At 39.4% G+C, this 23,151-nt stretch overlaps 1 protein-coding gene across 4 annotated transcripts in view; it reads right to left on the minus strand.

Annotated features, from left to right (window-relative positions):
- LOC128732619 (uncharacterized) overlaps nucleotides 1–23,151 on the minus strand; it is a 201,479-nt gene that overhangs the window by 134,110 nt on the left and 44,218 nt on the right. For 2 of the 4 annotated variants that reach the window (XM_053825907.1, XM_053825908.1), the window contains exon 2: nucleotides 19,257–20,510. In XM_053825907.1, coding sequence (XP_053681882.1) covers nucleotides 19,257–20,102 — 846 coding nt within the window. In that variant the 5' untranslated portion in view covers nucleotides 20,103–20,510. The remainder of the gene's footprint in view (nucleotides 1–19,256; nucleotides 20,511–23,151) is intronic. The other 2 variants (XM_053825910.1, XM_053825909.1) reach the window with 2 other exon arrangements.

Genomic DNA, 23,151 nt, shown 5'->3' on the forward strand with positions numbered 1-23,151 from the left:
GAAAAAGACGGCGAAAAGGTATCGGAAAGACAACAATAAGATGACGAAAAAAGGACGAAGAGACGGCGAAAAGACAATGTCATAAAAAGACATAACACGTTGTGAAAACGCCGGCAATATTAGCAACAAAAAATACAAAAAAAGACAATACAAGAAGTCGAAATATCTATGAATGGATGTAGAAAAGGCGATGAAGAGACGATAAAACGACGGTGAACCGGGGACAAAATAACATGACAAAAACAATTAAAAAACTTCAAAAAGGCAACATGCGAAAAACAACAAAGATAGTGAACGAAGGATGAAAAAACAACGAAAAGACAGTAAAACGATAGCTACTAGTTAACAACAGCAGCTTTGATAAATTCGACAACAAACAGGACGAGAAGAAAAATGCAGAAATAGACGAAAACAAAAGAACTACGAAACGATGATAAAGACGACGAAAAGAAAACAATAAAAACGAAAGAAAAGATGCCAAAACAGCAATAAAAAAGTCGATAAAAACGGCACAAAGCAAGATCAAAACTACGACAGAGAGATCACAAAGGGATTACGAATACGAAAAAAGACAACAAAAACATGAAAAGAAGACAAACACATGAAAAGAAACTACGACAGACAGATGATAAAGGGATTTTTGGATACGAAACAAAACAACAAAAACATGAAACAAAGACGGAAAAAACGCGCCGAAAAGACAATGAATAAAAAGATGAAAAGAAGCCAAAATAGCGACAAAAGAGCATGACTAAATCACTAAATACGACAAAGAAAACAAAAAACATAATAAAAAGACGTTTGAAAGTGACAAAACGGCGTCAAAACAAAAAGTTAAAAAACGGCAAAATCCGACGAAAAAGCGACAAAAATGTCAAAACAGACTTCAAAAAAATTACGAACATATGACGACGAAAATACGTTGCAATGATGGCAAAAAGACCATGAAAGACGACAGAAATATGGCAGAGCGATGACAAAAAGACGACGCATTTGAAGAGACAGAAAACAATAAAAAGATAACAGAAAGACGACGAAAGAGTATCGAAAAGACAGGAATAAGATGACGAAAAGATGAGGAAAATGCGATAATACGATAAAAAATGCCGAAAAAAAGCCAAAGCAGCAAAGAAAAATGCCTAAAAAGACAATACAAAACGACGAAATAACTTTATAAATAGATGTAGAAAAGGCGACGAAGAGACTATAAAAAGATGATGTAATAGGAACAAAAAACAACATGACAAAAAACAAACTTCAAAAAGGTGGCAAAACACGCAAAAAAGTCAATGACAAGATGATGAAAATATGACAGAACGACGACGAAAGAACGGCAAAAAGACAGTAAAGCGCTAGGTTTTCGTTGTCTTGACAGCAAACAAGACGAAGAAAATTTGCAAAAATAGATGGGAAGCGGTCGAAATGATGACAATAAAAAACAAAGAAATGATGCCAAAACGGCAACAAAAATAACGACAAAAGCCGCCGAAACAATCAACGAAAAATGTTAAAAATGGAGGTCAAAAAACGACGGACCACAAAAAAACTAGCTTGTAAACGCAAAGCAGAAGCAAAAATTACGAAAGAGAAATGTCTAAAAGATTACGAATACGATGATAACGATGATACGAAAGATAACAAAAAGATGACAAAAGACGGCAAAAAACAACAATAAGAAGACGACTAGAAGTCAAAACAGCGACAAAAGAATCTGACTAAATACTATAAAACACGATAAAAAGACGTTTAAAAGAGTCAAAAGGGCGACAAAACAAAAAAGGTAAAAAACGATAAGATCCTATGAAAAAGTGACACAAAATGCCAAATGCAGACTTCAAAAAACGACGAACGGATGATGGAATTACGTTTGGAAGTGAAAGCAAAAAGCACATGAAAAGGAAACAGAAATATGGCAGAGAGATGACAAAAAGACGACGCATACGAAGAGACAGAAGATGACAAAAAGACAACAAAAACCGACCAAAATACGACGGAAACAATATGAAAATGCGATCCAGCGATGCCAAAATAGCGAGAAAAAGACGGCGAAAAGGTTTCGGAAAGACAACAATAAGATGATGAAAAAAGGACGAAGAGGCGGCGAAAAGACAGTGTAAAAAAAGACCAAACACTGTGGTGGTAAAAACACCGGAAAACGCAATATTAGCAACAAAAAATCCCAAAAAAGACAATGAATAAAAAGACGAAAAGAAGCCAAAATAGCGATGAAAGAACAAAAGAAGAAAACAAAAAAACACAATTAAAAGACGCTTGAAATTGTACACAAAAACGCAACAAAAAATCCCAAAAAAGACAATACAAGAAGATGAATTATCTATGAATAGATGTAGAAAAGGCGTTGAAGAGACGATAAAACAACGGTGAACCGGGGACAAAATAATATGACAAAAACAAATTAAAAGTTTCAAAAAGGCAACATGCAAAAAACAACAATGAAAAGATAGTGCAAGAAGGACGAAAGAACGACGAAACGACAGTAAAACTATAGCTTTTAGTTAACAACAGCAGCTTTGATAAATTTAACAATAAACGGGATGAGAAGAAAAATGCAGAAATAGACGAAAACAAAATAAAAGAACTACGAAACGATGATAAACACGACGAAAAGAAGATAATAAAAACCAAAGAAAAGATGCCAAAACAGCAACAAAAAGTGGATAAAAACAGCACAAAGCAAAAACAAAACTACGACAGAGATGACAAAAAGACGACGCATACGAAGAGACAGAAGATGATGAAGAGACGATAGAAAGACGACGAAAAGACGACGAAGAGGCGGTGAAAAGACATTGAAAAAAGAAAAGACGGCAGAAGTACAATGAAAAAAAAAGCCAAGCAACAAATAAAAATGACAAAAAAATACGAATCAATACGAAACGACGAAATAACTATAAATATCTGTAGGAAGGGCAACGAAGAAACCATAAAAAGACGGTAAAATAAATAAAAAATAACATGACAAAAAATAAGCTTCAAAAAGGCGAAAAAACATGCAAAAAAACAATAAAAAGATGGCAAATATACAACAGAACGACGAAAAGACAGTAAAATTATAGTTTTTTGTTTTCTTGACAACAAACAGAACGACAAGAAAATTGCAAAAATTCATGAAAAGACAACAAAAAAAAAGCGACGGAAAGACGACAACAAAAAAACAAAAAAAGATGCCAAAACAGCAAAAAAACAAAAAAAAAGATGCGAAAAAGCCGCCGAAATAATCAACAAAAAATGCCCAAAATGGAGGTCATAAAACGACAGACAAAAGGACGGCGGAAATAACGTGGAAATATGATTAAGATGACAAAAAGACGTTGAAAAAACACGATAAAAAGACATTTAAAAGCCTCAAAAACACGGAAAAAATACAAAAAATGACGAATATACGACAGAAACATGATAAAATTACGATAAAAAGACGCCTACACAGTGACAAAAATTGCGAAAGGCCGTCAAAACCCAACAAAAACAGGAAATACGATAGAAAATGACAGAAAAAGGCATTTAAAAACGTGAAAAAAAACGACAAAATATGTGAAAAAGGACGACGAATGTACGACAGACAGACAGCAACTGAACGACGCAAAGACAGTGAAGAAAATGACATTTTGGTTGTCTTTTTCCTATGCTAGAAGGGCATTGGATTAAACGGCCACTGCGACAGTAATAACAATCGTCTTTTGTGGCAGTTTTGGTTGTCTTGACTGTTGTTTGTCACGGACGACGAGAAAAGCTGATGAAAAGACAACAACCATTGGAAAGATGACAAAAAAACAAAAAAAAAAAAAACACCTAAATCACGATGCCGAAATGAAGGTACCAAAACAGTAACAAAAAAAGATAACAGCAAGGGCCGATGAAAAAAGCGATGAAAAGTGCAAAAACGGAGTCAAAAAATGCCAAACAGACGGCGGAGATGTGATGAAAGATGGCAAAACGATGTCATGAAAAGGCGACAAAAATACGACAGAATACGACAGGATGACCACAAAAGACGGCGAAAACGCGTCAAAAAAAAAACAACAACAAAAAGATAACGAAAAGACAACATAAGAACGACGCAAAGACAGCAAACAGACGACAAAAAGACGGCAAAAAGACAAAGAAAAGATGAAGAAAAAGTTATGACCAGTAGGCAAAAATCTGATGAAAATAAAATATGAAAGACGACAAACATAGGATGAAAAGAGGCCGAAAAACGTTAAAGAAATGAAAAAATGTGAAAAACGACGAAAATACTTAAAATAGATGCAGAAAAGGTGATAAATACGGAATTGAACAGCAACAACAAAACAGACAACAAATGAGGATAAAAAGACGTAACCAAGTGCAACTATAAACGCAACAAAAAGCAATTCAAAATAACAGCAAATTGCTAGAAATAGACAAAGAGACAATCTAAATATGCCAGAAAGACAGATGTTACAACTGTCTGTCAAGTTTAAACATGATTTAAACTAAAATTGGATTCATAATGTGATTAAATTTCTCATTTTTGTTGATTTTGAAACAAAAATGTAACCTTTTCTTCGGTGATGAAACTACGGATTTTAAATTTTAACTTTCTTCAACAGAAATGTAATTCGTTGTTTACCCGATTATAGCAATAAATCCGCTCTGCTGAAATAAAACAGCCATTAAAATCCATTAAAATTGGTATGTTTAGGATGGCGCAAGCGAAGCTCAGCACGTGAAGAAAAGCGTACGTCGATACTTGTACTATAAACTCTTATCAAATTTCTCTGCCTCTGATGGTGTAATAGAAAGAAATAGTTAATAACCGGGGCTGCTTCACAGCTTCGTCTCCTTTCTGAATCAAAATGACTGCAAGTCAAACCCACCGGGCCGGGCCGACCCGGGTTGGATTCTTACATAAATGGCGGAAGACGACTTAATTAGAATAACAAATTACCTTATGGTTCGACCTAATGGTCTGGTGCAGGTCGCGGCGCAGAAATACCTGATGGGACCCGTAGATGTAGATCGGAGTAATTGTACCGAATTCGCGCGCGGAAAGCACTAGCTCGGGAACAATGGAGCTGGAAAACTCCCACGCTGTTTCGCGTTATTCGCAAGCGCCTCAGCAGCGAGTAGAGTGCTGCCATTATCGTTGTCGAGCCGTGCCCTGTATAAATAAGACATTTGGATCATTGCCATACTGCCTGCCGGGCGGGCGGGCGAGGTGATCAACCCCGGCATCCGGCCCGGCCGGCAAGCCTCACAGTTCGTTGAACCCGCTGAAGCGGTGAAGTTGCGAAATTTTTATTAAAGCTGTTTTCTTTTATGATCGACACTACTTAACGCTAATCAGTTCTTTTCATAATAATTAACTAAGAAGTATGGGCAGCTTTCTCAGAATACGAGATCGTTTCTTTAGGGACTTCATCATTATAAAATAATTTATATTTGAAACTTACTCGAAACTGAAGTCCTGCTGGAAAAAGGTGTTATTTGAAAACAAGTCAGTTTTTTTTTGTTACTTTCAATTAGAATCAGCAGCTATTATAATTTTCAATTTGCTTTCTCGAGGGTTCCCTCTGAAAAGGTAGGGAACTAGTAATTATGTTTCAGAGAAAAGCGAACCCCTAGCTGGGACCAGCGGTTCGAATGAATACATCGAGTTGAAACCAAAAATTCTACCGGTTGTAATTAAAACTTTACCCCCGTAAAAGATACATGCACAAGTTCGCCCGAGCTCAGTAGTTGTTCACAGCCCGAGCGTCCAGGCTTTGTATTTATTAAAAATGCATAAACTACCAACCAGCCAACCAGCGGAGTCCGCGGAGGGTTAGTTACCCTGCTCTGTTGAAAAACTGCCCCCGTAAATTTTAATTACTCGCCGTAGCGTGCTTTCTGTTCCGTTCCGTGGCGTTGTGAGCTCAGAGGGAACACCATTATATGTAGCCTAGGCAGGGCTCACACAAGCGTCTTCGGCGGGTGACTTTCGGACTTCCTTTTCCGGAGGTAACGAAAATTGCCCCCCTCCGACTAAAGATAGACGGAACGGAACGGCTTGGCCCGGTTTCGTTCCTTCCCAGCTCATTGTGTATGCACATGAAATGAATGTAAATTTTCGAACATAATTAGTGAATGTTTACCCGGACTTGGGCGGACGACGAAGCGGACCCCGGGTTGGTCACGGTTCACCCGGTTTGGCGTGATCCGGGACAATTGAAACGGAACCGTTTTATAGTGGCAATGCGAAGATGGGTTAATGGCGTGAAAATAAATAATTCGTTTATGTTGTTTGCCGAGCAAATGGAAGCCGCTTTTGTGCGAATCTGAACTAAGCGGACGCGTACGTTAATTAGGTGTATTCTTTTTCCGTGATCAATCACATGAGTTTATTTGATGTTTACCTTATTAGTAATGATAATTTGAGATTCGTTGATGAATGTCTGTTTGCTTTTAGTGATGTAAATAATTAATTATGTTTACATGTGAATTAGTGGAATGGCCATCTCCGAATAAGTTAAAAAAAAATTACTTCTTTATTCAAAGCTAGGAAACACCTAGGTTCCACATTCCGTTATCGAATTAGAATTGAAATTAGAATTGTAACCTCAATTTCAACTATTTGTACATGAATATGGATCCAAGTTTGGGATAGAATTTTGTTTAAACTTAGACCTAGATTTGAACTTGAATTTGAATTTGAAATTAGACAAGTATTCGGACTAGAATTTTAACCTTAATTTGTGTCTAAATTTAGATTAAAATTTGGGTCCGAATTTGAACCGCAATTTTGCTTGAAATTCGTTCTAAATATGAATCCAAACATCGAGCTTTAACACCCATAAAAGCATAACCGTCCCAAAATTTTTTTTATCAATTTTCAGAAAAGCGTAAAACCTATGCAGCAATTTAAGTTTCATTACATTTCTCTAGTGGCCAATTTCATAAAACCGCCGGTAAAACTATGAGCTCCACTAGAACCTTCTGATGACTGCTATAGAACTACAATCCGACCAAGAGACTCACTCTTCACAAGGTTTTTGTAACCTTTCCAAGAGTCAGACCATAAGCTCAAGTAGTTTTATTACAGCTTAACAAGCAGCCACGATAAGATCAATTTTGTACCAATACACTGTATTGCTACGCATTCTCTTAGAAACACTCAAAGTAGTATTATACGGTCAGTTTAGCTTACATTCTCAACCGGAACACCACAGTCACGACATTACCCAGAAAGGAGTTACACTTGTAGAACACAGTTTTATTAATTTATGGCACCTGACGCGTGATACTTGAACGTTTCAAATCACAATCTAAATGCTTCTCATCAATGCACAGTGGTTAAATTTTGAAAAAACGCGGACATTAGCAATTGGGTAAAAATGCGTAATTTTTCTAGGGTGATGTCTTCGGAGAAGTTTAATAAAAAAATATAGCGCATCTTTCTGCACTATTAGGGTGACCGTGAATTCACCTATTAGGGTGATACGAATTTTTGTTTTTTTAAATAAAAATGAAAAAAAATTGCAATATTCAAATTTTTTTTTTCAATTTCGGGCAGCTTCGCACAAGCCAGACAACCATCAGGTGAAAGTACTATATTTTATCTAGAAAAAAAAATTCATCACGAGCACTCCAAAGGAATCTTAGAAAATTCAATTGAAAAATGTGTTATTTTTTGATAAAGTTTTTTATAACTCACTAAGTATGCATCTTCGTGAAAAACAGTCTTCAGAGAAATTGTGTATTTTAGCATACTAAATAACGTTGTAGAACATTTGAAAGCAATAAAAAAATTGTGTGCAAAGTTATTGAGCATGTTCTGCAACTGTTTGAAGAAATTTTTTTTTTATTTAAAAAAACAAAAGTTCGCATCACCCTAATAGGTGAATTCACGGTCAGCCTAATAGTGCAGAAAGATGCGCTATATTTTATTATTAAACTTCTCCGAAGAAATCACCCTTGAAAAATTACGCATTTTTTATCCAATTGCTAATGTCCGCGTTTTTTCTAAATTTTACCACTGTGCAATGGATCGATAAACAGGGAGACAAAATTTCGACTTGAATTTGGACCTGAATTTGAACAGAATATAGACTTGGATTTGAACCGAAATTTGGAACTAAATTTGGACTGAATTTACGGGAATTTACTCTCTTGAACACATTCAATGAGGATTTGAATCCGAAGCAGCTAAGTATGGATGTTATATCTGAGTAACCAGGATTGGGAGCTGAATTGGGATCTGATCTTGAATCCCCAAATTTGAACCCGTCAAATCGAAATTAATATGGGTTTCTTTCCTTGGTTTCCCAAAAAGTGCGTGTCGCAATAAAGTTAGAATTTTACTGGAGTTTTAAAATCGACCTCAATTTGAATCTAAATCTGAATTTGGACTTAAACTCTGACCTAAATTTGACTGAAATTTGTACCCCAATTTACTCTTGAATTTGGACCCAGAAATTTAGTCAAAATTTGAACCTGAATGTGATCTCGCATTCGGACCTGATAAAACCTAAATTTAGACCTGAATTCAACTTAAAAATCGTTCTGAAAAATGGAGACCTGTAATTGGAAATTTAGATCAGGATTGGACCCTTATTCTGGATACAAATTAGGTCACACATTTGGACTGGAATTTGACATGAATTGAGATCGGAATTGGACCTGAAATTAGATCCAGGATTGGTAGCTTGATTGAGATTCAAATTTGGATCTGATTTGAAATGGAAATTAATCGCGCCAAATTTTGACCTAAATTGGAATCTCAAATTGGATCTGAAGATGGACCGGAGTTGGACTTGAAATTCGTCTTGAATTCGGGTCCAAAGTTTATATATCGGGTCTGCAAAAACTGAAGTACTGCCTTTTCCTCCTCATTAATTCATCATCATCAATTTATTATGGTGCGAATGTTGTCCGCATGGACACCCTCTCCCAGCTTTGGACAGACTTGGCTTCAGCTGCTCCACCTCGTGCTGCAAACGGAAACGGAACGGAAACAGAAATGGGAAATTGAATTTTAATCCTAATTTAGACCTGAATTCGGACCTAAAATTGAACCTGGACTCATATTTGCAGCTAAATTTTGACTTAAATATGAACCTGAATTTGACAAGAATTTAGAGATTCGATTTAAACTCGAATTTGGATCCCACTTTTGACAGATTTTGGGCCTGAATCAGAATTAAAATTTGGATCTGACGTTTGACTTTGAATTTGAACCTCAATGTGGATCGTAATTTGGATTTTACTTTGACGGAATTCTGACTAGAATTTGAGTTTGAATTTTAATACAAATTTGGACTTGATTTCAATCCTAATTTGAATTATGACTTGCAGCTGAATTTGGATCTGAAGGAGGACTCGAACTCGGACCTGACAAAATTTTAGATTTATATCTTAATTTGTACCTGAAATTGGATCATAATTAAGAATCAAATTTGCACCTGAATTTGGGTTAAAATTCGTTCTGAATTCAGATCTAAATGTTGACTTGAAATTAGATCCAAATTTTGATCAGAACTGGGACCTTAATTGGAATGTAATTATGGACGTAAATTTAGACTGCAACTGGAATTTGAACTAAGTTTAGGCTAGAATTTGAACCTTAACTTGGATCTAGATTTGGACTAGAATTTGGCTATTAATTTAGGCTTGAATTTCAATTAAAATTTAGACCTGAATGTTTTGAATATGAAATAGAATTTCGACATCAACTAAGATCCTTTGGATCCTAATATAAACCTGAATTTGGGTTTTAATTTGAACCTGAGTTTAAAGCGGAATTCGACTTGAACTTCGTCCTGAATTTGGATCTAAATATAGACCAGTATTTGGGCCTGTGAACTTGAATTTGGACATGGATTTGGATCTAAATTTCGACTGGATAATGGATCTTGATTTAGAACTGAATTTCGGCCCAAATTTGAACCTGAAATTGGACTAAGATCAGGATTTGGACCTTAATTAGATTTAAATTTGAACTCGAATTTAGACCTCAATTAGACATGAATTTAGATCTGGAATTTTTACTATATATAGACCAGAATTTGGCCCTTAAATTAGATCTAAATTTGGACTAGAATTTGGATACTAATTAAGACCTAATTTTTTATTGGATTATACAGCTGGTCGCTTAATAGTGTATTAAACTCTGTGCCAGGCCCTTTTGTGCTGTCACCATCAGAGTGTCACGGAGACCACTAACTGGCCCTGAGATCTCTCTGCCAAAGGCTAATGATGATCATGATGATGAGAGGTAAAATGAAAAGAGTACATTTTGTACTACTTGAGTTGAAAAAAGCAGTATAATAAAGACGTGTATAACACCGGTTGTCCCGCGCACTCGCCATTAAATTTCCAACACAAGCAATTACAAATGAACCAATAGCAAGACAAATCTCGCACCATCAGTGGTCAACAAATTTCATCTTCCATTTCCCTGGCATTTATACACTGTTCCAATTCCAAAATAAACTGAGCGCAGAACGGCGTGGGCGTTCGCGGTAGTCGACAGAAGTTTTAAACCATAGAGCCGCATCCGTCTTCCAACTTTTGAGACCAAACAGCTAGTGCGCAGTATTTATAACGGGATTCAGTCGCCAAACCGCAAAAAACGACCGCTGCCAAGAGCCCCGGTTTCCCCGCAGCCTGCACAGATATATGTTTGCAACTACGTAATACGATCGAATGACCAATCATGTCAACGTTAAGACATCGAAACATTGATCTTTCCCTTCTGAAATTATGAAATAACTAAGATGTTTAATATTTTACTTCTACCTTTCTTCAGCGGTTCACTTTACCTCTTCTCACCCTTACCCTGGTTATCTTTACCTGAATTTCTTCGCTTATCGAAATGACTATACATTCTAGAACACTGCAATCAATTCTCGCATCACCAACCACTTGTAATTTAATGATTAATTCAATTAATTGGCTGGTAAACGGCTAGATAATGCGGAATATAGACCCCATAGTGGTCGTTAGCCTCTTATCCAGCAACTCCGATCCCGACCTCCTCGTGGTACCAGCCGGAATACGAGCAACCTTAGCGGAGATCGGGTAACCAACCCCGGTGGAAACTAAGGTCGTATACTAACCGGGAAGGAGGTAGTGAGTCTCGGCACTATAAGATGGCAGCCCCATCACGAGACTCGGTTGTGTTGCCCCAGTACGGCTACACACCTAAACAACACAAACTAACAACATTCAAGCATATTCGGAGCGGAATATTCGGCATCGACCTAGGCGACGAAATAAGGACGACGAATGGAGACTCGGGACTTGGAACTGCAGATCGCTAAATTTCGCAGGTTGCGAGCGGGTGCTGATTGAACAGCTGGAACCCCGCAAACTCGGCATCGTAGCTCTGCAGGAAATCTGTCGCAAAGGAGAGAAGGTATGGAAGATACGTGGCGGAAAGGCCCAGTTTTACCAGAGCGGTGGCGCTACCAACGAACTGGGAACGGGCTTTGTAGTGCTGGGCGGAATGCAGGATCGCGTGATAGATTGGAAGGCGATCAACGAGAGAATGTGTGTATTGAGGATAAAGGGCCGTTTCTTCAATTATAGCATCATTAACGTGCACTGCCCGCACGAAGGTAGACCCGACGATGAGAAAGAAGCGTTCTACGCGAGGCTGGAGGCTACGTACGACAGCTGCTCGTCACGGGACATCAAGATCGTCATCGGGGATATGAACGCCCAGGTCGGTAGGGAAGAAATGTATAGACCGGTGATAGGACCCCATAGCCTGCACACCGACACAAACGATAACGGCCAACGATGTATAAACTTCGCAGCTTCCCGAGGCCTGGTGATCCGAAGTACCTTTTTCCCGCGCAAGGATATCCACAAAGCCACCTGGAGATCACCTGACCAACGTACAATGAACCAAATTGACCACGTTCTCATAGAGGGCCGGTTCTTCTCTAACATCACGAACGTACGCTCCCGTCGGGGTGCGGATATTGATTCTGACCATTACCTAGTAGCAGTACATGTGCGCTCAAAGCTGTCCACCGTATACCGGACACGTCAAAGCCGCCCTCCTCGGCTGAACATCAGGCAGCTAGATAACCCACAAGCTGCCGAGAACTACGCGCGAGTACTGAATGAGGCACTGCCTTCTTCCGAGGAGTTAGGTGCTTCAAACCTCGAAGACGGTTGGGGCAGAATACGCTCGGCCATCGGAGAGGCCGCAACCGCGGCACTAGGTATTGAGCCTCGGAGTACACAAAATGATTGGTTTGATGGGGAATGCCAACAAGCGGTGGAGGAGAAAAAAAACGCTTGGAAAAATTATCTAAGTATTGCCACTAGAGAGAACCTGGCCAAGTACCGACGAGCTAGGAACCAGTTGACCACGATCCTGAGGAGAAAAAAGCGCCAAAAGGAGGACAGAGATCGTGAAGAATTAGAACAACTATTCCGAGCTAATGACACGCGCAAGTTTTATGAGAAGGTGAACCAAACTCGGAAGGGCTACACACCGAAACCTGACATGTGTAGGGACGAGGGAGGGAATCTAATTACAAACGAGCGCGAGGTGGTCGACAGGTGGAAGCAGTTCTTCGATGAACACCTCAATGGCGAAGTCGCAGAAGGAGGCGGAACGGAAATTAACCTAGGAGCGCCCATGGAAGATAGTGATGTCCTAGCACCTGATCTCCAAGAAGTCAAACGAGAAATCAGGTTGCTGAAGACCAATAAAGCCGCTGGGAAGGACCGCATACCGGCAGAGCTTTATAAACATGGCGGGGAAACGCTAGCAAAGGCTCTACACTGGGTTATTTCGAGGATTTGGGAGGAGGAAAAGCTACCGGAGGAATGGATGGAAGGAGTGGTTTGTCCCATCTACAAAAAGGGTGATCGGCTAGACTGCTGCAACTATCGTGGTATTACGTTGGTAAACGCCGCCTACAAGGTACTCTCCCAGATCCTGTTACGCCGGCTGTCACCGATAGCACAAGGTTTCGTAGGGAATTATCAGGCGGGTTTCATGGCGGCTCGCGCAACTACGGACCAAATGTTTACTATCCGACAGATCTTGCAGAAATGTCGGGAGTACAACGTGCCCACGCATCACATCTTTATCGATTTCAAAGCAGCATACGATACAGTCGATCGAGACAAGCTATGGCAGATAATGCACGAATACGGTTTTCCGGACAAACTGACGCGACTGATCAGAGCTACATTGGATCGAGTGATGTGTTTCGTACGCATCTCTGGGACACTCTCGAGTCCCTTCGAGACGCGACGAGGGTTGAGACAAGGTGACGGTCTATCCTGCATGCTGTTCAACATCGCTCTTGAGGGGGTGATCCGACGAGCGGGCATTGAAACGAGAGGCACGATTTTTACCAAGAGTAGCCAACTTCTAGGCTTTGCAGATGACTTCGATATCATAGCCAGGAACTTTGCGACGGCGGAGGCAATCTACGCCAGACTGAAAGCGGAGTCTAGGAGAATTGGGCTAAAAATAAATGCGTCGAAGACCAAATACATGAAAGGAAGAGGCTCAAAGGAAACAAATGCGCGCCTCCCACGGACGGTAACCGTTGACGGCGACGAACTAGAAGTGGTAGAAGAGTTCGTGTATTTGGGATCGCTGGTGACCGCGGACAACAACACTAGTAAGGAGATCCAGCGGCGCATCCAAGCGGGAAATCGGGCCTACTTTGCCCTTCGTAAAACGCTACGATCAGGAAGCATACGCCGCCGCACGAAGCTAACAATGTACAAAACCATTATTAGACCGGTAGTTCTTTATGGACTTGAAGCCGTGACGCTGCTTACGGAGGACATACGCGCCCTTGCCGTGTTTGAGCGGAAAGTGCTGCGGACGATATTTGGCGGAGTACAAACTGAAAGCGGAGAGTGGCGGAGGCGTATGAATCACGAGCTACAGGCACTGCTTGGGGAGATTCCCATCGTACATCTAGCGAAAGTTAGCAGGCTACGGTGGGCCGGACACGTCGTAAGGATGCCGGACGACAGTGCGACGAAAACGGTCCTCTTCAACAACCCCACCGGCACCAGGAACAGGGGGGCCCAACGTGCACGATGGCTCGACCAGGTCGAAAGCGATTTGCGACTTCTGAGACGACTAGGAAATTGGCGACGAGTGGCCCAAGACCGAGTTGAATGGAGACGAGTGCTTGAAACAGCACGAGCCACCCCGGCTCTATGCTGCTGAAGAAGAAGAATTCAATTAATTGTAAGATTTTCCTTCCTTTCCTTGAAATTTGTCCTAAATTTGGATTCAAATTTTGATCTTTATGACCTGAATTATGACTGATCGAATCTGAACCAATCAGACCAAATTCGTTCAAAATTTGACCTAAATATGGGTCCGAATTTGAGTTTGAATTTGACTTGAATTCAAATGCGAATTTACATTTGGATTTGAATGTTTTACTGACTAAACTACTGCCGCACTCTATCTCTATCTCTATCTCTATCTCTATCTCTATCTCTATCTCTATCTCTATCTCTATCTCTATCTCTATCTCTATCTCTATCTCTATCTCTATCTCTATCTCTATCTCTATCTCTATCTCTATCTCTATCTCTATCTCTATCTCTATCTCTATCTCTATCTCTATCTCTATCTCTATCTCTATCTCTATCTCTATCTCTATCTCTATCTCTATCTCTATCTCTATCTCTATCTCTATCTCTATCTCTATCTCTATCTCTATCTCTATCTCTATCTCTATCTCTATCTCTATCTCTATCTCTATCTCTATCTCTATCTCTATCTCTATCTCTATCTCTATCTCTATCTCTATCTCTATCTCTATCTCTATCTCTATCTCTATCTCTATCTCTATCTCTATCTCTATCTCTATCTCTATCTCTATCTCTATCTCTATCTCTATCTCTATCTCTATCTCTATCTCTATCTCTATCTCTATCTCTATCTCTATCTCTATCTCTATCTCTATCTCTATCTCTATCTCTATCTCTATCTCTATCTCTATCTCTATCTCTATCTCTATCTCTATCTCTATCTCTATCTCTATCTCTATCTCTATCTCTATCTCTATCTCTATCTCTATCTCTATCTCTATCTCTATCTCTATCTCTATCTCTATCTCTATCTCTATCTCTATCTATCTATCTATCTATCTATCTATCTATCTATCTATCTATCTATCTATCTATCTATCTATCTATCTATCTATCTATCTATCTATCTATCTATCTATCTATCTATCTATCTATCTATCTATCTATCTATCTATCTATCTATCTATCTATCTATCTATCTATCTATCTATCTATCTATCTATCTATCTATCTATCTATCTATCTATCTATCTATCTATCTATCTATCTATCTATCTATCTATCTATCTATCTATCTATCTATCTATCTATCTATCTATCTATCTATCTATCTATCTATCTATCTATCTATCTATCTATCTATCTATCTATCTATCTATCTATCTATCTATCTATCTATCTATCTATCTATCTATCTATCTAACTATCTACTACCATGCTTCCATGAGCCCAGGAAGGTGATTTTGATACCGTGCGAGAGCCGGGAGCTGAAGATTTTTGCGACATTTCAATACAAAGAAATTAAATTTCGTGACATGGACGCAAAAACAATATTTATCAACTATTTGTTGGTTCAAATGTCAAAGGTTATACCGCCTTTAACGGTAAACACAAAAGACACAGAGATGAAAGAGAGAGTGCTGTTGCCAAGCTGAGTAATTTTTTTGTTACGCAAAATTGGGTTGTTTTCAATATGTACAATATGCGTTACCAAGCAACGACATCTGTTGTATTCAACAGGGAAACAGTTTGACAGTTTCAAGTTTATTTTCACACATGACGCATGATGAAACACTAGCGCCAACTTCTATTTTTTATTTTCAGAAACTAGAGGCGGTATCCTATACAGTCTTCAAACTCCGCTTAATGCTGTCTATGAATAAACGCCATTCAGCTGGATCATAGGGTTCACCAATAGCCCCTTTACATCCAAACAGTAACTTCGAATAGCCCCTCTATATCCAAACACTAAAAAGCATTTTCTCAATTGGTATAACATTTATCGAATTGCTTGTCATGATCTATATAAATGGACACGCAAATGGAAACGCATTTTGCAATGAAGCAGTGAAATTAACCGGTGTTGTAAAAATATAGTTTCCACAGGCGTAACAGAGTTTCTGTGGATTATTTTCACGTTTAAACTCATGCTTTGTTACGCTCATTTTTCTTACTGTTCTTACTATTTTCACAATTCTTACTATTAAGAATTCAATCAAGCATGATCATGAGCGTGACGTTCAAATGCGCAAATATTACTGTTTTAGTAAAATGGTCATAACATGCAATTTTCAACCAATTTTCAATTTTATTATTTACCAATCAATTTTCAATTTTATTATTTACCCCGATTTCTTTGTTTTTTATCGGCCTCACACTCACATGAAATGAAATTGTTGAAATGCGGTAATCTGGTCTAAAACCTTTGATAAAATTGAAATTATTCCAAAAAAATGCGTTCTTTTTTGTTTCGTTGTGAATAAATTCTACAGTACTATTATTCTTACAGGAAAATGAAGTTCAACTAATCGATAGCAGATTTTCTCCTCTTTAATATGGAAAAAAGAGATTTGAAATTGGAGCACCGCAGCCGGAGAAATTTGTGTTTATGTGCATGTACTTTCTTTCTTTAAGCAAAATTTCAAGTTTAATGCATCCCGAGCAGGAGCGAAGAGCAAAATAATATCAAAATGTGTTATTGGAAATCGAATAACTCATATCAAAATTTGGTCTTGTTTTGGCATAGTTGGTAAAATAACAAAAAATAATATCAAAATTTTACTCCTCAAAGGCCAAATGAATAACTACTTGTGTTATTTGAATAACAAAGCAATAACATGACTGTATTCAGAGTTTAGAATAACATATTTTAGTACTTATTTCGAATGTTTGGATCACCGTTGAATTATATGTTTGGGTTTGGTTGATTTTTTTCGGTGAGGTAATTCTGTAATTCTACCTCTAAATAGGCGTCCGAAGATGGCTGAATGAAATATAGTAGGCTGAAACACGTAACGCAGAAAATCTAAAACTGTTTCATTGCTCACCGAAAAAAAACCAAACCCAAACATATTTTAGTACTATTAAGGTATTGAATAACAAATGCAGTAGTATATGAGATATTAAAAAATCGTTTTATAAAATATTTATAATCTAAAATCTAAAATCAATAAAAAAAATTGTATGAAATATATCGAATGTCATTTTAAGGCCAAAATAAGATATGATAACAAAATCAGTTATTAAACTCATCTTACCACTGTTTTAAATATCTACTCAATAACAAAATGTGTTATCAATGTATCTCCGTATCTATTCAATAACAAAATATACCATTATAACACAGTTTGATATTGTTTTTATATTATTTTGCTCTTCGCTCCTGCTCGGGATATCTCAAAAACTATCCTACTTTAAATTTTTCTGGCCACATTTTCGGATTCAGCGGCCAATTTTACATGAAAAGTCACCTTCAGCTTACTGAGTTCACGCTTTTTGTTTTATTTTGTTAACTAGTGTTACTCTTTGTTTCTGCCGCCGACATGATAGATTGTTATCTGCTCGGTCAGTGCGATAGAAACAGGTAGTCTGTTGCTGGACAACGCTCTGGCCATCACCAGCGGGTGTTTTTTTTTTCTTTTTTACTTGTATTGGACTCAGACGCGGTTAAGAGCTAAACTCTGTTTTAGGAAAGCAAGGAAGTGTCTGGTGCGGTCGCCGAGGCGGGTGTGTGGTGTGTATGTCTGATGACAGATTTGGGAGAATAAAACGAGATATTAGTTTACCTAATATAAGAGTGCGGCAGTAGTTTAGTCAGTAAAACTTTCGGCCAGCAAACGAAAGAGCGTGGGTGCGAGTCCCACTCGCCATTGGACAACTCAATATATTTTTTGGCATACATCGAAATACTTTTGTTCACCCAATTTTATCATTCTTTACTCCAGACGCATCCTCACTTCCCAAAAAGGAGCTAACGTCTCGACCACGTACAGAGACTGATGCAAGTAGAAATTACGAAAAAAAATACACATCCGGTGGTGGTAAAATCACTACACTTGCTGTAGGGACGTCCGGCAACAGACAGCCTGTTTCTATCGCACGTTTCTATCTATTATTTTAAATTTTCGCTTGTGCAGGAACTTGAGTCTCTAGCTATAAATGCTGATTGGTTATTTTGGGTATCAATTAATTGGCTTTTCTACCAATTTCTGAATATTTGTAGTGGTTTAGACTGGTTTTCAGTAATTTTAGACTTTTGATTAAGTTTCATAATATTTTCAGTCGTCGAATTTTGCATGAATGCATGATGGCTATCAATAAAGTTTTAGCTACCTCTGTGAGTAGCTTCAAAATGATGTTACACAACTATTAGCAATTGACTCGATTGTCTATTCTAATATCGTCAAATATCAGAAGTAAAAGATAGTTCAGTTTCTCAATGAAAACATTCTCAACACTGAAAAAACAAACCCAAACGGATGACACATTCCACACCGGCACATAGAGGAAACGATCGCTCGGCCGTAGGCATCACAAGTCGAACAATATTAGCATAGGTCAGTGCCATTAGCGTCACCGTCGTCGTCGTCGTCATCACCGTCTTCATAATCACCATCGCTGGTCGTTATGTGGCCCAATAATGGTGGATAGTAATTTCATTCTTCCTTCTATCGCGCGGCACACACAGCCGAACGAGGAACCGTTCAGCCGTGCGCGTGGAGCTCGCGCGTGGCCATTCATTGATTAACTGGTGCTGGTTCCGATCGGATCGCGGTCGCTTGCTTTACTTAGTCGAAGGAAGCGAATCTAATTGCAAAGCCTGTCGTCGCCGTCGCCGTCACCGTCGTCGTCGGAGTCGTCGAAGACTGGAAAAGCACCGGCACATAATCAACCGTCTGCCAACCTTGATCAGCGCCCAGGTGGAACGTGTGGTTTATTTTTTATTATTTTCTCTCTATCTCCGCATACCGCCGCGCCCCGTAGCACCGTTCCACGGTGCCTTCATCCGGAGAATGCGGGCTAAGTTAGCGGTTTTGCTGACGGCAAGAAAATTGCGTTTAATTGATTGATTGAGCCTTGATACTGTTTATGTGTATGAACTTAGCAGAGTTAGACTTTCGAAATGAAACGCAAAAAAAAACATTCACGTGGGAAACTTCCGTACCTAATAAAATCTCAACTCAACAACAACAGCAACTTACCGCTTCGATCTCCTTCTCGAACTTAACCGGGCGCAGTTTGCACAGCAGCGCTCCCACGTAGATGGCGTTGATGATCAGAAACAGGCTGGCCCAGATGACGGCATCGACGGTGCACTCGACCTGCCAGCCCCAGATGATCATCAGCACGCAGCCGGCGATCACGACACAGCGCAACCAGAGCATCCCGAAGGGAGCGTTCGGGGCCAGGAAGGCCAACAAGAACAACCCGTTGCCGATCTGATAGTACAGATGGTGCGTCCTGCGCAGCGAGAAGCACTCCATCAGTGTCCACTCGTTGCCACTGAAGAACCAGGTCCAGCTGAAGCCGGATCCGCCGGCTCCGACACCTCCGGCCCCTGGGACAAGATAACGGAAAGTATCGTTACTATCGGGGACCAGCGGGGATCGAACGGGGTCATCGCTAGGATTACTACTACTACCGCTACTACTGGAAGAATCACTAGAGGATGATATTGGCCGTGAGGGGTACAGATTATGGTTTGACTGTTGTTGATGGTGATGGTTGTGATAGTTGCTAGCACCTCCTGCACCGCCTCCGGCGGCAACACCTCCACTGCTCCACACGTCCTTCTGCACGATGTACTGTGAAGAGGGCGCGATCGGCGAATCTTCGATTATCAACCCGCTGGGGCTACCGATCTTGGACGGTAGCACCGGGTTTTGCTCCGGAACCACCGGATTCTTCGAGTGCTGCAGCGGTTGATGTGGATGCGGTTGCTGCTGGGGCAGCGGCTGTTGAATCAAGCTTAGCGGGCTGGAAGTTTCTACCAGACCCAGAACCAGGACCCAGCCCAGCAGAAATATTACGCGCTGTAGGCGGTCCATTTTGAAAATCCGAAGGAATTGTGGACGCTGTCAGGGAAGGACCACCGGGGACGCTCGCGTGTAGATCGCTTCTTGCGCTTACGTTTCGCGGGCATTAACGCGGAACTCACACCGTGCTGCACTGGTGTTGCTGCTGCTGCTTCTGCTGGTGGTGGTCGGATAGGAAGGGGAGCATTTTTTTTGCGCTGTGATTGCCAATTGAAGGTTGGAGTAATTATTTTTATGTGCACCAGGGATATAAACCACACACACGCACACGCACGGTCTAGCTATTTATTTCTCTAGAGGTATAATTTATTCAGCCACTTCGGCCACTGATTAAACTACACTGCACAACGCTATTTCACGAAGGATTTACATTTTGTGAATTTTCCGATTAACACGATCGATTAGGTTTACAACGAAGATCTGTAAGAACAAGAAAAAAGAGAATGATTAGTGGATTTGTCAGATTTGTTGCTACAGCCGTCGCTGGAATGCCCAAAATGATAATGAGGTCACTTTTGCTCACAGGAATCACTAACTGCATAGGTTATTGTCAACCTAATTCTAAACTCTAATAAAATAATGACGAATTCAGTATAAAAAATGACTCCATTTATACAATTAAGTGACGCCGAATATAAAACTGAATCAAAAATAAAACAAAATTGAACACAAGGGCGAAGGATGGTAAACTGGATGAACTGGAAAATTTCGACATATGAGTCAAAACTATATTTGGTTGGTTCGGTTGGTACCCGAATGTTTTACTCAATCATTCAAGCAATCATATAAAAAATAATCAACGTCGTCGAGGCGAGTGTGTGGTGCGTGGGGTGATGAAAAGGGGAGAATACCACAAAATTGGATATAACACTACCTAATATAAGGGTGCGGCAGTAGTTTAGTTAGTAAAACATTCGGGTACCAACCGAAAGAGCGTGGGTGCGAGCCCCACCTATCGTTAAACACCCCGATATATTTTTGGCCTAGATATCGAAATTGCTTAGTTCATCCTGTTTATCATTCTTCGCGTTTATCAGACACTTCCTCACTCTCCAAAAGAGAAGAGTTTACGTCGTGACTGCGTATCTCTATGCGACCAATCTCTATTATTGGTCGAAGTGGTTCATTCTCCTATAAGTACCCAATACCTGAACGAGAAGCAAAAGCCGAAAACGATAGGCTAAAAGACGAAAGGTCAATAAGAAAGGGCGACAGAGCATAAATGGCGTTGAATGAAAAATGAAAGACTGAAAACGAAAAGGCTAAAGATGAACAATTAATAACCAAAAAATAAAAAACGAAGCATGAGAGATCACAGCGAAAAAAGACGAAAGAACAAACTACGAAAATTTAACGGATTACGATGAAAAAAGCAAACCCATGGGTATAAACATCCTTAAGAACTTGACCCTTCTTTATCGACAGACTTCGCAGCCGGTTAATAGAATACAGGAAAATTACGGGGCTAGTGCAAAGATCCTATTAACCTTACAACGGCACCGCCCAGTCGAGATTCGAACATTCGACGACTGGCTTGTTAGGCCAGCATCACAGAACAGAAGTGGAAGTTAAAATCCAAACACGTACATGCTACTTTCTGTAGATACTAGCGAACCTGGCGGTGGCGAGTCACTTTTTTCGACGAAAACACCCGAACGCTTACGAATGCACACGAAAGCATATGAAATCTGCTATGCGATTGGTAGCGAGCGTTCTGCTTATATTGCTGTTATTCGCTTCTGTGCGAAAACTTTCCCAAAAGAAAAATAAAAGCAAAAAAGACTCTGTTACCAGTTTTGATCGCCGAATCGTTCGGACTTCCACTTCTGTTCTGTGCCAGCATCGTACCCCGGAGCTAATTGGGCTGGCTTTAAGATGAAATAGTGTTGAGAAGGCGATGAAAGGACGACGAAAATGTGACAAAAATTACAAATATTACGACAAATAAGCGATAATAAAACGAAGACAAGATCCCACAACAGATAGAAGATGACAAAAAAATGCGAAAAGACGTGACAAAAATGTCACAAAATAACGGAAATAGATACCAAAAAGAAGACAAAAAGACCGTCGAAACTCCGTCAAAAGTAACATATAATTCAACAATTAAGTGAAAACAAAAAACTAAAAAAGACGACAAAAAAGAGAAATAAATACGACAAAAAGACAGCAAAAAATGACGAAAAAGCAATGAAGGAAGGACGAAATGACAGCGAAAAGATGATAAAAAGATGACAAAAAGCTCCAATATAGCGACAAAGCCGCCAGAAAAACGGCAAAAAGGCCAAAAGCCGTCAGGCAAAAACCAACAAAAAAATGACGAAAATTCGAGGAAAACCCAAAAAAAATTATGCCGAAAAACACAGAAAAAAGAAGACCAAATTCCGACAAAAAAGCGACGAAAATGCTAAGAAGTAACATCGAAACAGCAAAAGACAATTAAAAAGATGACGAAAAAGACAAGCATAAAAATGGCGGCGAGACGATGAAAATGTAGCAAAAACAACGCTAAAAATATGGCAAAAAGGCGATAAAAAGACGGCGAAAAGACGCCAACAGAGGAATAAAAAAGCCAGAAAACGATGCTGAAAAAACGACGGAAAAGGCCAAAAAAGCCAGCAAAAAACGAAAATAACAAGAAAGGACTAAAATAGAAAAGAAACGACGAAAAGACATAACGTAAATGACAGCGAAAGAAAACCGAAGAAAGAAGACAAAAAGACGATGAGCAACCAACCAAAAGGCGACGAAAGAGCTATGAAATAACCACAGAACAGAAAAAAAACAAACAAAAACGAACAACGGAAAAGATGTTGAAGCAACGCTAAAAGTGATGGAGACACAAAAAAAAACGCAGCAAAAAAGACGCTAAAAAGCGACCCAGAAAAACCAACAAAAAACGGCAAAAAGAGGACAAAGCCACGACGAAAAAGTGCCGAAAATGTGACTGAAAAGCGACAATACAGAAGACTTTAGGACAGCATCGAGAAACGTCAAAAACGATAAAAACGACGTCAAAAACAATCAAAAACGCCAAAAAGAGACAACAAAAACGGCAAAA

This window comes from Sabethes cyaneus, chromosome 1 (genome assembly GCF_943734655.1).
Source record: "Sabethes cyaneus chromosome 1, idSabCyanKW18_F2, whole genome shotgun sequence".
Classification (NCBI taxonomy): Eukaryota; Metazoa; Arthropoda; class Insecta; order Diptera; family Culicidae; genus Sabethes; species Sabethes cyaneus.